The sequence below is a fragment of the Lactuca serriola genome, chromosome 6, assembly GCF_051521515.1.
Source record: "Lactuca serriola cultivar US96UC23 chromosome 6, Lser_US96UC23_V15, whole genome shotgun sequence".
NCBI classification, from domain to species: Eukaryota; Viridiplantae; Streptophyta; class Magnoliopsida; order Asterales; family Asteraceae; genus Lactuca; species Lactuca serriola.
This window is the reverse complement of record NC_136413.1, coordinates 186,439,207-186,454,534: the sequence shown is the minus strand read 5'-3', so window position 1 is coordinate 186,454,534 and position 15,328 is coordinate 186,439,207. Positions and strand designations below refer to the sequence as shown.

At 35.9% G+C, this 15,328-nt stretch overlaps 1 protein-coding gene across 1 annotated transcript; it reads right to left on the bottom strand.

Moving 5' to 3' along the window:
• Positions 1-367: 367 nt before the first annotated feature.
• On the bottom strand, positions 368-1,833 carry LOC145057550 (1-aminocyclopropane-1-carboxylate oxidase 5-like). Its single transcript, XM_079005417.1, has 3 exons — positions 1,693-1,833; positions 1,380-1,609; positions 368-1,261 (listed from the first exon to the last, which is right to left on the bottom strand). The coding sequence occupies exons 1-3, from the start codon at positions 1,792-1,794 to the stop codon at positions 634-636; spliced, it is 960 nt and encodes a 319-aa protein (XP_078861543.1). The 5' UTR covers positions 1,795-1,833; the 3' UTR covers positions 368-633.
• Between the last annotated feature and the right edge of the window lie 13,495 nt (positions 1,834-15,328).

Here is a 15,328-nt window from a genome sequence, read left to right as displayed (position 1 = left end):
ATATTGTAGGTTTTGAATATTGTTCGGTGGAATTTAATGGTAAGTACCTTATAAAAGATAATTACATATATATAAAAAATGATAGTTCATATTTTCCCTATGTAACTTTTTTTATATCTAAAATATATTCTCTTTCTAATTTTGTCATGGTTAGGCGTCCTATAACTAAATATCCAATAGTGGTTCCTTCAATTAAACAAGTAGCAAAATGTGGTGTTTGGTGACGTACGTAGCATTTTGTTTTAGAAATATTTACAATAAAAGTTGACTAATTAAAGTTCTGCTGGTTTCAAGACCACTCCAGATCCAAGACCACTCCATGTCTTGCCTACTACTCGTTTGGAATAAATAAATAAGAATGAACAGATTTATTAAAGAAGTAATCTATTAAAAGTCAACAGACCCTAGAGTCACCGACGTGTGGTCCTTACAAGTTAAGTACATTACAAAGTACATTTTACATTCAAAAAGATTTGTTTCAACGTAGAAATCATACAATATGACTAACACAGTACAGTACCCAATAAAACTTCGTGCACTATTCTGCATAGTAGCAACAGTTTTGCCACTTCTGTTAAAGCTAAAAACACCCAGCATTTTGTTATCATACATTTACCGATTTTGTTACTTCTTTTAAGAAGTTGCATGATGTTTATCTGCTGACGCAGTTCTCACAGCCTGGAACCTTGGTTCTTTTGGGAGAAACTTTTGTTCCGTATACACAGACATGTAGTCACCAAAAAGAAACTTTGGGTATCCGAATTTAACCTCTTCGTTTTCTAATTTCTTGACAAGTTGGGTTGCAGGTTCAATGGTTGCGTTATAGGAAGGATTATAGAATGATGCTATAGATCTCCTAGTTTTGTTGGCTTTAGCATTAACACGATGCCAGACACTCTTGTATCTACCGTTGCTCAACACTTCTATTTGGTCACCGGTGTTGATGACAATCGAATTTGGGATTGGTTGCACATCAATCCATTCACCATCTTTAAGAATCTGCAGACCATCGACCACGTCATCCTGGAAAAGAAGGACGACACCTCCAGCATCGGTGTGCGCACGTAGCCCACTCACCATTTCAGTATGAGGGCATGGTGGGTAGTGACTTACCTTCGTCCCAAAGAAGGCGTTGTCTTCCTCTCCACCATTAAAAGCCTTCTTTATGTACCCCTTTGGTATTCCTAAGTTTTCATCCATTGTTTCCATCAGCTTCTCCGACAGTTTCTTGACCTCTGCACGGTATTCTACCATGGCTTCCCTATTATATATTCATTCCATTGACAATTTAGATGTTATACATATATAAGACATCATATATGTAGTCTTTTGTGTCATTTGTAATACATGGATGCATGGTAGTATTCATCAACTCTTACTTGAATCCTGGGGTTTTTAATGGCCATTCATTATCGTCTGAGAGGAGGAATACGTCTTCCCAATCGATGTTTTCCAGCTTGTCTCCACTTTTCTTGTCGATTAACTCCTTCAACAACTTTACTGGTGCAGAGTTCTTGAAAAAGTTATCTTCCCTCTCTTGCTTGTAGCACTCAGAGCTCACCATCTTCACCCTCTCCAGAAGGTCTACTGGAATCCCATGATTCACCAACTGCACCCAAAAAAAAAAAACAACGCTTAATGCAGTGAATATGCATTTCGTTATCTCTATGAATTTAGAAGTTGGATGTGTACCTGAAAGAATCCCCATTCTTCACATCCATTTGCTATCTGTGCCATTGTCTTGGCTCTCTCTTCGCCGTTGAGCTTTGAGAAGTCAATAACCGGAATCGTCATTTTTAGGGAGGAAGAAGGTTTACACTTTCTTGAGTCTCAAAATCTTAAACTGGTGTGGTAATAATACATCGTTATCGTATTTATAGGCTTTTTGCTCCTCTCATCACATGGAAAATGTCAACTCATTAATTTATACTATTATGCTACTTTGTTGAATGAAGTAAGGTTTCTTTCTCGTTGATTTTGAGTGACAAGTAAGGTCAATGATACGGTTGGTGCGTGGCAAAGATGGCCATTTTTTTTTAAAGAAATTAAATATGTTCCTATTTTTTTTCTCTACATATTAGTATATATTAATATATGATTAAATAAACATTAATATATTATTTAATTGGATATGAGAATTATAGAAACTAAAAATAAAAACATATTTAATTTTTTTTTTTTTTATGTATTATTATAGGAAAATATATATTTGTGACTTTGTGTTTGATATTAACCTGTTAGGTGTTGTAGATAGTAGGCAAAAAACGAAAAACGGAATTGTAGCCCTCCTTTACTTCAAATAATTACTATTAGGGATTTATGTATTTATTATTTTTTTTATTTTTTATTTTTTTTTTGGGCCTGGGGAGGGGGATTTCAGGATCAAATAGGTTTGGATCTGCCCTAAAATTAATTCAGTGTGGTGTGAAAGCTTATAGATAAAATTAGAGGTGATACGATTCAAGTCTTTTAAAAGACACATATGATATTTTGGAATAAATTACTTAGTTTGTCACTCAAAAAATAAAAAAATAAAAATATCATTATATATACCTTCTTTTAGGGTACATTTATTATCATTTTAATTTTTAATAGCAACAATTCATTACTGTTTACCATTTAGTTAGAGATGTCTTAGTTTATGAGTTATGTTTTATGTCAAAGAAAAAAACAATCAAGATTTTACCTGACTCGCCTGAATCAAACTTGTTCCGGGGAGTGCTAGTTTATCAAGTTATCAAATTTTAAGTTTATGAGTTTCACCAATATTTTATGACACAAACCAAACAAACAAATGGCATGCATACGTGCGTAATTATATATTGTCATATTTCCTTTATATAGGAAACCATGCACACATTCTCTTGACAATCTTTTTTGTCATAAATAATCAGTTTGACGAGGTCAATATACTTAATTTCTATCTCATTAGCAAACGGAATCTTTAATATTTGATGGTGTTCAACACAAGAACATAGCACATAATTCATCATTGATAAATAATTATTCAAATTAGAAAATGAGTTAAGTTTATTTACACTTTTTGCAATGAAATAAAATTCGTCCTAACAATGTTTACATGTGTGAACATAACCTGCTGAACATATGAAAAAAAACGGCCAAACAAATTTCTTCTTTTCATGTGACTACCTGTTTTTCGAACAAAAAAACGATATATTATAAGACACCCGTAAGATGCAAATGGTTAAAAACTCATATGTAGGTTTATCAATCCAGTCATCCCAATTCAAAGACACAGACTCGTTAAGGCCATGGGTTATGGTCTTCACGTCTAAGCCGTGATGCCTAGTTGGAAGGCTGATCATGCAGTGTACATCATCGCCATATGATTGTGATTCCTAAGTAGAGTGATGAACGGTGATGCCCTTCATGCTCAATCACACACATTTAATGTAAATATTTTTTCACAAAAAACATTTTTATAATTACTATCTTTCTACCACTTCTATTCACACATAATTAACATAATTTTCTCTTAAACCCTGCCAATTTCTTAAAAATGAATTTAAATTTCAACATTGAGTATCAAATCGAAATCATTTGGCAGGTTCAAAAACCCAATTAAGATTCGAGAACCCTTTCACGCTAAACAACTCAACATCGCCTTTCTTTCTATTCGACTCGAATTCACCTTAACTTGGCTTTACCAACTTTGTCAATTCACCCCAACGATTTCATCCCCAAATGCAAATATCCAAACCAAATCAGTCCCCAAAACCCAAATCGAACCATTGAGTTGACGTAAGATGTAATGCCCGTATCAATAAGTATATTTCTTTAACTTAAAAATTGTTAAGTTTTGGTTTTGGTTGATCTATGCGGGGCATAGGATGGTCTCTTACACAAGGCGTAGGGGCATAAGTGAATAATGGACTAGACCACCCTATGCAGGGCATAAGGCTTGGTACGCCCAATGTAGGCGCGTAATGAGGAAACCCTAATTTTCAGGGTTTTAAGCCCTATTTAATACTATAACCCCTTGAGGCCCTTCTTATCATCAGCCTCCACCCTCTTTGACACCCAACTCAAAACCCTAATTCTCTTGCACTAGATTTGAGCCTCTTGTATGTTTTGTGGTACATTTTGAAGAAGGAAAATTCCAACGTTGAAGCTCGGTGAAGCTCAAGCTTGTAGATCCAGAGCCTTCGTTTCATTTGCCAACTTCAAAAGGTATAAAGCTTTCACCTTGCTGATTCATTGAGTTAGATATTGTTAGCTTCTTGGTTTTCATGTTTATTGTCCCATGGTTTTGGTTCTTGTGATTATGAGTTACTCCAGGTCGTAGGGTTGCCATTTCCTGATGTTTCCTAAGGTTGTTAAGTCATAAAAATGGGATCTTGGTTGCTATCTTTTACCCATGCAAGAGTTTTTGGTCATTAGAGAATGTTGTGGGACTAAGGTTTGCCCTTAAGTTCCATTTAGCCATGAAAAGGCATAAAGCCAGAGACTGTATCATTAAGACATTTATTAGGACCAGATGTGAGCAATAGATGGTTGGTCTTTATGGATTAAGAGCTAAAAATGAAAAAAGGACTTAACAACGTCCTATGCTAGCCATAAAATGGGCTATGCTCAACGTAGCCTATGTATCCACGACATTCTATTTAGCCCTTTACGCTGGGCATAGAGGCGTGGTGTATGTCGGGCGTAGCACTAGAAAGTGTATTTGGTTAAAATTGGACTTTTAGTCAAGATAAGTGGGCTCTAGCCTTGGAAGGGTAAAATTGTCTTTTACCCTAGAAAGATACAATGTAATTAGGACCCTTGATTATGGTTTACCACCATAATTGTTAATTAGTGTTTGGTTTTGGATATGTGCTAGTAGGAGCGATTTTAGCACTGCCATCTCGTGTGTGAGATCTATTTGTTTACCGATCGATGTGAGTCTTCTCATTATACTGTCGGACACTAGGCGTCGTTACGTGCTTGTTGTCTTAGCGACTCTGGCTAATATGCATGTATGCTATACGTATGTGGGGTAAAATAGGTACGGGGATGAATTAGACCCGTTTGGTTGAAAAACACCAATTGAGTTGAAATAAACTCAAGGGTGAAATAGACTCGAGCTTCAAGCTGATATGTATGTACGGTATGCGATATTTTGGGGAACTCACTAAACTTTGTGCTTACGGTTTATGTTTACGTTTTAGATACTTTTAGTACCAAAAGGAAGAGCTCGACCTGATTGCATCGCATCCACCAATATCCTGCATTATATGACTTGTTTAGTACTCTGATAAATATTTTATATATTTTTATACTTTGATGGGTTTTTGGAATGAATGGATGGTTGCTTTGGTAGACTTCAAGAAAAAAATTACTTAGTATTTTTGTTACGTTACATAAGCGCACTAGAAAAAGCAGTAGTTGTGAAAAACAAATTTGGAGTGCAAAGGAGGAAGAGGAATAATTCCGTGCTTGGGTCATCATTGATAAGGATATCCAAGGAGGAAGCATACAAAAAGTGGGTGCTTTTTAGGAGAGAATCACGACCGAATAGCACAACATAATAAGTTAAGAGCACCAGAGTATTTACCAAATATCTTCAAAGTTCCTAGACTTCAAACAAATATATTAGCAAGTTCAACAATATTTCGAACAACTTTTCGCACAAGAAAAGAATGGTTCCAATGACATGGTATTGTGTTCTAACTGAATGGATAATTTATAACATAGAAGAGTATCAAGCATGACATGATAGTTGATTTATCAAAGAAGTCTGAGTAAATTGCAACAAATGAGACAACTAGAGAAACCATGTGGATGAACAATTTCATTAGATATTTTGGTGTTGTATCGATATATATGGTCCTAAGGAGATTTACAGTGAAAAAGAGAGTGCATTCGCTTTAGCTAAATAAACCATTTCACATAAACACTCACACCATGTACTTAGGAAATATACTTATGTTCAGATCTTTTTTGCAAGTTAAGATATTGTAACATACTCATAATGAGCCTAAAAGTTTTTTGCTCTTTTTAGTGAAAGTACTTTTTTGGAAAATAAAATAAAATAATTAATTAAAGAAATATATGAAAAATATAATGATAGAAATAAATTAAAAATATATTAGAGTCAAATTGAAGAAGTTATGTTATAAGGACCAAATTTCCAATTCTTGAAATTTGAGATTTGACTTTTGTTGACCAAATAGGACTTGAAAGTCATAAATCTTATGGGAAGTTAACTTCCAGGTCCAAATGGTATTACTTTGCAATATTAAAAACTTTGGTAGTAAAATATTGAGTTATGAAACTTAAAAGGACCTCTAGATCATTTATACATCCCTTATTTCCTTCTCTCCTGATCGGTATTCCAATATTGGGTTTCTTTTGGACAATTTTCCTACAATTTCTATGATGGTTTAAGGGAGCAGATGGATTTTTTGTACATGCTCAGATTTATTCATATCCTAATTTGAAGGTAGCTTTTCTTCAAGGGTTGTATGATTATAAAATTTAAGTTTCATGTTTCTTGTAATTCCGTGTCAAGATCTAGTTATTATTCTAATTTAAGTTTCATGTTTATTGTAATTTGGTGCCCTAGATTCAGAAATTTGGAATTTAATTTTCAGTTGGGTTTATTTACTTTTTTAAACTTGATTCATGTATTCTATTCCAAATCTAAGGTCACAATAGTAATTCATTCAAATCTATGGATTTATTGGTGATATTCAAGCTTGGATGTTAAGTTTTGAGTTTGAATTAGACCAAAGCAATATATATTTTTATAATCATGATATTAAGTATATTAAATTGGCTCTAATATGCTTTTAAGTTATTTTGCATCATCATGGATATCAATTAGGGAGTGAATGTCTAAACTAATGTCAAGTTTAGAGTTCTAATGCATAAAAATAAGGAAATTGAAAATGTTAGTTTAATCCATGATCTAATGATATTATAAATGATATGATAGTGTTAAAACATTTATAATGAAGTCAATAAAGTATATCAATCATTGAAAATTTTTTAAAACGGTGTTGGAAGGATTATATCTTGACTTAGCAAAGTAGGTTGCTATTGTTGGCAAAACTGAGTGCTATAGCAAAACATAAATGATGTGTGTTTTTATGTCTTATAAAACACACATGCAATGTGTTCCCCTATTTCACTTCCCTAAGAATTTTATAAAATGATCTTAGGACTTCGGTTAAGCTTTAGGGTGCCTCCAATGATCATATATAATCATAATATGGTGATTTGAGGGTTTGGAATGGCTATTTATGTATAAGAACATCATGATCATTCATAGGAGTCAATAATTATGAAATATATGAAGAAATAAGATCATTGAGATATTATATACTTCTTTTATAGCTTAGATGAATTGGCTGAATACTAGTCTAGGCTTGGTGATACTTCCTATCCATGGTTGGACTTGGAGATGCTTGATGGAGTTGGGGTCATCATTTGGCTAAGGTGAGTTTACCAGGAGTAAAATTCTTATCTTATTTTCACATGTCATGTTTGGATTCCATATTTTAATTATGTTTCATATATATATATATATATATATATATATATATATATATATATATATATATATATATATATCCCAAGATTTTATAATGCTAATTGTTGCCTTATTTTCTAGGTACTAGTGGTACTTATTTACATGCATGAAATCGTTTTTATGTTCTCTATGGTAATTAAGAATATATATATGCATAGCTTTTAAATAGTTTTGAGCATCCCACTTATTGCATACATACTAGGATAGGTTTGACTGAGAGACATTGGGTACCCAAATTGGTTGTACGTTGTATTCATCTTTATGAGTAGATTTATAGATAATCCTTATTTCTCACAAGAGTAAATAACTACACCTTATGTGGTTTAGGTTTGATGGTTCTCTAGTTTTGGTTGGATAATTAGACATCAGTCGAGTGGTAACCATTGATAATGAGTCTATGGCTTGAGACAATAGTTGGATTGCAACCATTTCCTTATGAGTTTTCAAGCTAAATTATCAGAGAGTTGGGACTTTATGAGAATGAAAGAGTTTAAGAATAGTTGCACGCCTTTCATATTATTTTATGTATTATTCCTTATTTACTTTTTTGGAGCTTGACATGATTTGTTTATCTTTATTAACTAACGTTTAGCCTTTCATATTGTTTGGAACTATGGTTTATAAAACCTTTTATTTTATTTGGGTCATTAAATCTCAGTTTCTGAGTTATTATTCCTTATCCATTGGTTTATTGATATATTAAATCTTTTATTTTGAATTATGGGCTAATTTACCCTTTTGCTTTGGATTATGCATATTTATTCTATTTTGATAGATTGTCGGTTATTAAGCGCTTGATATTGGATTTTGTTATTACCTTCTCTATATATAAATTAAGAGTTATTAAACTTTTTGGGTATTGTTTCATGGATATTATATCCTTATCTTTGATTATGGGTTAACATATCCTTTGCCCTTGGTTATTTGAGTGTTAGTACCATACCATTTTGGTTTATTAATAATTATAGTATTTGATTATTTTATATTGATTTGAGTTAGTTATATTGTTATCGTGTTACTCGAAATGAAACAACCTCGGGTATTATCACTAGGTAATTCCATTATTTAACTTGTTTTCATTTGTGCTCAGATTAAAGACTTAGGCATTACCTAGAAGATACCAGGGATATTTTAAAGACGTGATAGGTTTCATTTGAACTTGTGATGATATTAAATTGATTATTACCACACACTTATAAAGAAAACCTTAAATTTTGGTACTTTGGGACCTACATTTTTTATTACGATATATATATATATATATATATATATATATATATATATATATATATATATATATATATATATATATATATATATATATATATATATATATATATATAAAATATGTTGGCTTAATTTGTCTAAACCAATAACTAAATTGGTATATTCTTGAATTAGAAGCCAAGTCCTTTTTAGGTTGCTCACGTAACCGATAACTAAATAACATGCTTTTTGGAGAGAGAGAGAGAGAGAGAGAGAGAGAGAGAGAGAGAGAGAGATTCATTAATTTATTATATGATTAATAAATTGTAACAAATGATTTATTAATATGTTATATTATTAAAATATTGATTAGAAATAATAACATTTAATTAAAAATTAATTGGAATTAATTTTAGGTTAATTAGAATTAATTGGAAGTGTATGGCTAGGACTTTTAGGGTTTCTTGAATCCTCTTTATTGATTATTAAGGAGTTGGATAATTACCCTATTTGAAATATTATTAATATATTCAAATTAAGGTAATCCAAGGCTTCCTTATCAGCTATAAATAGGACCCCTAGGATCTTATATTTTTGTCCACACTTCCTAAGCTTCATAGAGAAGAAATTAGCTATAATCCTCCCTTCCCATCAAGTCTTCTAGTTATGTGGGTTTTGGGTACAAGCCATTAGAGGCATCCAAGCTTTTGATGCTTGCTTTCTATAATATCCTGTTTCGACAATTTTCTTATTTTGGGATTGTGGGTGATAAATGGATCAAGTAAAGGCCTTGGGATTTAATGGAATAAGGTTTAGACACTATTAGATGGTAATAATATTGGTTGTGTGATCCAAGCCCTTGATTGCGTTTTGGGGTCAAAGGGTAAAACGGGAAAAGTGATGTTTCAGACTTCTTTGATGAATTTTAGAATTAAGGTCTGAAGGTATTGAGGCAAAAGAGTTTTCATCGAATTGGGTTTTTCAGTATCATGACTTCGACAATACGAAGCCCCCAACTTTTGATGGAACGCAGGACCCGATCATAGCCATGACGTGGCTATCTGATGTGGAAGGATGTTTTGTCACTTGTTCTTGCCCAGTTGACCAGAAGGTCAGGTGCGATTTGAACCTTTTGAGGACGAGAGTGAAGGATTGGTGGAGACTTGCTACTAGTTCATTTTCTGCTAAGCAGATAGCTACTGTGTCTTGGGAGCAGTTCTCGGAGATGTTACGCTCCAAATATGTGTTTCTGGTGTGTAACATCCCCCTCTGGCACGTATCACAATATTAATATTGTGAAGCGTGAAAGATGGGGATGTTACAAGTGGTATCAGAGTTGGGGCACGGGTCAATGTGTTCGACGGGAATGTCGAACCCTATAATGAGGGGTGAATGTGGGTTGACCTGATCCCACATCGACTTGGAAGGAGAACAAAACATTTCCTTATAAGGGGTGTGGATACCTTCCTTAACACAACGCGTTTTAAAGTTGTGAGGGCAACAGATCCCATAAGAAATCTAAAGTTAAGTGTGCTCGGACGAGAACAATCCAGGATGGGTGACCCCTTGGGAAGTTTTCGCGTGGGGAGCTCAAAGCGGAAACTATTGTGATACATGCCAAAGGGGGATGTTACAAGTGGTATCAGAACTAGGGCACAGGTTGATGTGTTCGAAGGGGACATCGAATCCTATAATACGGGTGAAGGTGGGTTGCACCTGATCCAACATCGGCTAGGAAGGAGAACAAAACATTTCCTTATAAGGGGTGTGGATACCTTCCTTAACACAACAGGTTTTAAAGCCATGAGGGCAGTAGATCCCATAAGAAATCTGTAATTAAGCATGCTCGGGTGAGAACAATCCAGGGATGGGGGGCCCCCTAGGAAGTTTTCATGCTGGGAGGTCAAAGTGGACAATATTGTCATACGTGCCAGAGGGAGATGTTACAAGTTGGTATCAGAGCCTTGGTTTGAGAAATCCGAGCACTCTTGGGTGTTTCAGAACTCAAACTGAGGAAATGGTAAAATTGTTTTTCAAAAAGAAACCAAAAGTTAAAATTTCCTTCAGAACGATTTTTTAAGTAAAGGTGGAGAGTACAATGTGCGTAATCGGCCGAGCTCAAGTAAGTGTTCCCAATGTTTTAGCCATGTTATAATATATATATATATATATATATATATATATATATATATGGAAACTAATGATTGGATGGATTATTTGCTAAGTGTATGCTTTCAAAGTTTTACATGCCTCCTAGGATTGCATAGCTCTAGAATCAGGGAATCTGTCTCATTCCCGTTCCTTGTCTGGTTTTGGTTTAGGGTAGAAGCTTTATTTGGAAGTCTATGTGATTCTCTTTGTGTATAACTTGCATCCATAGGGCAATCTGCTAGTATTTATTTGAGTTTCTGGTTTGATGAGGATTGAGAAATCCTAGAATAATCTAGGATATGAGTTAATGTTGTGCTTATGAGTCTTGATTTATGGTTGGATGAATTAGGGATATCAGGTATGGCCTTGGGGAAGGTATATGTAGGTGTGAAAGGTAGTATTGGGCCCGTACTATTAAAAGAATAGGATCTATACCCGAATTAATGACAAACCTAATTTCTCTTAGGATATCGGTAAGGAGGAATCCCTTTCGACTTCCTTATCATTGTTATTTGTGATATTTTCAGTTGAGGATAGTGATGATCACTTGAGGATCGGGTTCAGGATCAGGATCAGGATCATGTTCAGGCTCTGGCGTAAAGCCCATTGATGAGAGGTCGCGTGATCTTATCGTAGTCGAGGTTACTCATGGCATACTTGACGCTACCTTGGTGATCTTTGGTACCGTCAACGAGGGCATCATGGAGATCATGGAAGAGCGGCTCAGGTGTTTAGGAGCCGAGATTGTTGTAGGTCAGGTTGGAGCCCGAGCTCCCTCATTCTGGGAGTTTAAGGCATGTTGAGCGTCCGAGTTCTTTAGGGTCAAGGATCCCATCACTAGTCAAAGCTGGGTGGCAGACATGGAGAATGCCCAACGCATGGGTGTTTCCCTCGACACGGCAAAGGTGGGGTTCACATCTTGTGTGTTGAGGGACCGAGCACGAGATTGGTAGAAGAAGGTGACCCACGAGGTAGGATCAATGGGTGTGGTTGAGATGTCTTGGGAGGAGTTTGTGAGGAGGTTTGATAAGGAGTTTGCACCGTCCATTGAGGTACAACGTCTAGTGAGAGAGTTGTAGGATTTGCAGCAGACAACCGAGACTGTGGTGAAGATCACCGCCAAGTTTCGGATGAGGGCACTATTGGTCCCGCGGTACACTGCGGATGAGGAGATGAAGAAGACAAAGTATCATTCCATGTTGAGGGATGATATCCAGGATTTTGTGAGCTTTTCGGGGTGTAAGACCCTGAATGACATGGTGGAGAAGGCTCAGGAATGGGAAATTGAGTTAGAGCTTCACATGAAGCGGAAGCCGGAGTAGGTTCAGGCGACTATGGGTCAGGCTAAGAAACCTAAGACCTCCGATCCTCCCAGCAGGGGCCAGTAGAGCCATGGCTGATGTGCCAAGAGCAGTAAACTGCACAGTGGAGCTTGTCGAGTGGCAGGCTCGGCATGTTATGCATGTGGCCAGTCGGGCCAATTGAGCAGGGATTGCCCCAAGAAGGTCTTGATTTGTTTTCATTGCAATCAGAACGGCCAAAAAAAGGCTGATTGTCCGAAGATGGGTAGAGGAGGTGGAACAGTGGCGGTGCCCGCGCCCGCCACAATGAGGATTACTGATGGTTGCCCGGTCAAGGCGGAAGCTCCTGCGGTGAAGAGTCGTGCAGTTCAGCTGACTATAGAGGAGGCCCAAGTAGCGCCATACGTCGTGACTGGTATGTGATCTATTTCTATCTTTTTTTATTGGTATGCTTATGTTGTTATGATCTTATATAGGGACTATCTTGGTCAATAGGTTGTCGGCTCATATTCTTTTTTATTCGGGGGCTACCCAATCATTTATATCTCTTGTGCTGAGCAAGAAGTTTCGAGATGCTCCAGGGACTTTGGATTCCCCACTCGAGGTGGAGATTGCGGATGACCGCATAGTGAGCAGTGTGAGGGTATTTCGGGGGAGTGTACTGAATATATTTGTGGAGAGGTTTCCTATCGATTTGGTTCTTATTCCTTTGTGAGGATTGAAGGTGATCATCGGGATGGATTGGTTGGGGCCCAATAGGGCCATGATAGATTTTGTGAGTCAGTTGGTTAGAGTTCAAACCCCAAGTGGGGGTAAATTGGTTATTCATGCAGAGAGAGCCTTGCATGGGTAAATTTGGTTGCGAGGGTTAGAAGACTTCTTTAGCAGGGTTGTTTTGGGTTTTTAGCTTATTTTCGGATACGGGGTTGGAGGTCAGGCCAAATATTGTCACACCCCCAAACCGGAACAGCGGAAATGTTCGGGGGTGGACGACGTCATGCATAGTATCACAACAATTGATTAATAGTAATTCAAGGAACAACAACCATTGTATTAATAATATAATGTATACATTGTTTTTGAATCATAAATAACTGGCTCCAAAAGTAAATAAGTAAAGACTCGAAGCTACTATGCTCCATCTTCTTGAACCCGACGCGTGTACCTGTCTACCAAGGTCCTGAGAATACAAGTAGGTTTTGAAAGAGTATCAGCATTAAGCTGGTGAGTTCATAAGCGTTTTGTTTTTGAAAACTGTTTTGTGTTCTTTCGAAAAGTGCATTGTGTTTCTCCAGAAAACCTTATATTTTCCTATGTAATGAATGTTAAGCAAAAAAAATGATTCTTACTAGTTCCTACTGCGAGTACTTATGTATACAAATCATATACAATCCAGATCGGACAAACAATCGATTGTGTTGTTCTGCCTCAAGCCCACAACCAAACAAGGAACAGGAAATGAGGTGAAGTTACACATCCCACTGCAAGTCTGATCTTCAAGTATATAACCCTGAAGTATTCACTAGATACTTATAGATTTAACTGTATTCGTCCTTTGATATCTGTTGATATTGTTCCTCAAGAAAATCCAATATTTTGTTATGAAAAGCTTGATGAAACCCATTCCTTCTATAACTAATTAATTTGTACTAGTTATGTATAAACCAATATCGAATGGACAGTTAATTGTGTGGATCTGCCCTAAACCCACAACCAAACAAGGAACAGGGAATAAGCCAGAAACCACACATTCCACAGCCTATCGGATATTCTTCATACGTAACTCGGTTGTATAGACTAAGGATTTCTAGAATTAATAATGAATATTCGTTAGTTGAATAATAAACCAATTGTTTGTAAAGTACTGATGTTTATCCTGGAAAATCCTATATTTTCCCTAAATGTAAGTTATTGAGTTATCTGTTCCAAATCGAAAAGTACAAGTATGTACCATACTTATGTTGTTTAAGTGTTGTTCTGTTTGGAAACCCTGGCTACCACCAGTAACGGATAGTAGTTTTATTACATAAATAAAACTAGTTGAAAAAGTATTGTTATATATACTAAAAGTATTTTTAATACCCTCCGGTGATGACTTAGTACATACGAGTTATATAAATCAAGATCGAACAGACAGTCGATTGGGTGATTCTGACCTAAACCCACAACCAAACAAGGAACAGGGAATGAGGTGGAAACCACACATCTCACTGCATGTCGGAGGTTAATTTCGTTTCACCCTAATGTACATACTAAGTAATCCCCTAGTTATTAACCCGGATCACTGATTGTTAAGTACATTATTACGTGAACGAGTCGTTGTTTCCCCAGTGAGTTCTTATAACCATACTATGGACGATAAACATTACGACGTACTTCGGACGTCGTGAACTGAATGACGTTTGTCACCCTAGGTTGACTGTAGCTAATACTCAGGGTGCGGGATTGTCACTCCTGTATAAATCTATACACAAACTCACGCTCTCCCTCCAGGAGACTCTGGTTACAAGGGGTAGACTTTCCCAGAAGACTTGTCTCACATTGTAGTTCTCTCAACGAATCCATGAATAATACTATGAAAACCCTTTTTGTTGTTAACATGAATCCTTATAAAATATTATCTTTCATTTTATAATTCATAAGCTTGTTTCCTTGTTTGAAAAACTGTGTTTGCAAAGTTTGTATCTTAACATGTTTATAAAACTTTCCGCAAATCTAGTAGTAACTATGTTTATCATGTTTAGTAAGTTCTACGTTCAATGTGTGCTAATGATAGGAAAATATAATAAACAAATTATATTTTTAAACACAAGATTTCTCGTACTTTTACTTGTGCCCCCCTCCTTAAAACATTAAAAATCATAAAAGCATAGGGGTATGAACTCATTGTTGGTTGCGTGTGCGTGCCGGACCACGAGAATGGATATGATGACCCTCGAGTTTGTTGTACGCGGCACGTAACGAAATCCTAATAACAATTAAATACATATTTGCATTTAAATTAGCGAGACCATCAATTAAAGTGTTGGGAAACACTTGCTTTTGGGTCAGGAATGTTACCGAGGCTCGATCGAAGTGGAAAAAGTGGATTTGCAGCCAATATTCACGGTGTAATGGAGTTTGCGGCCGTGAA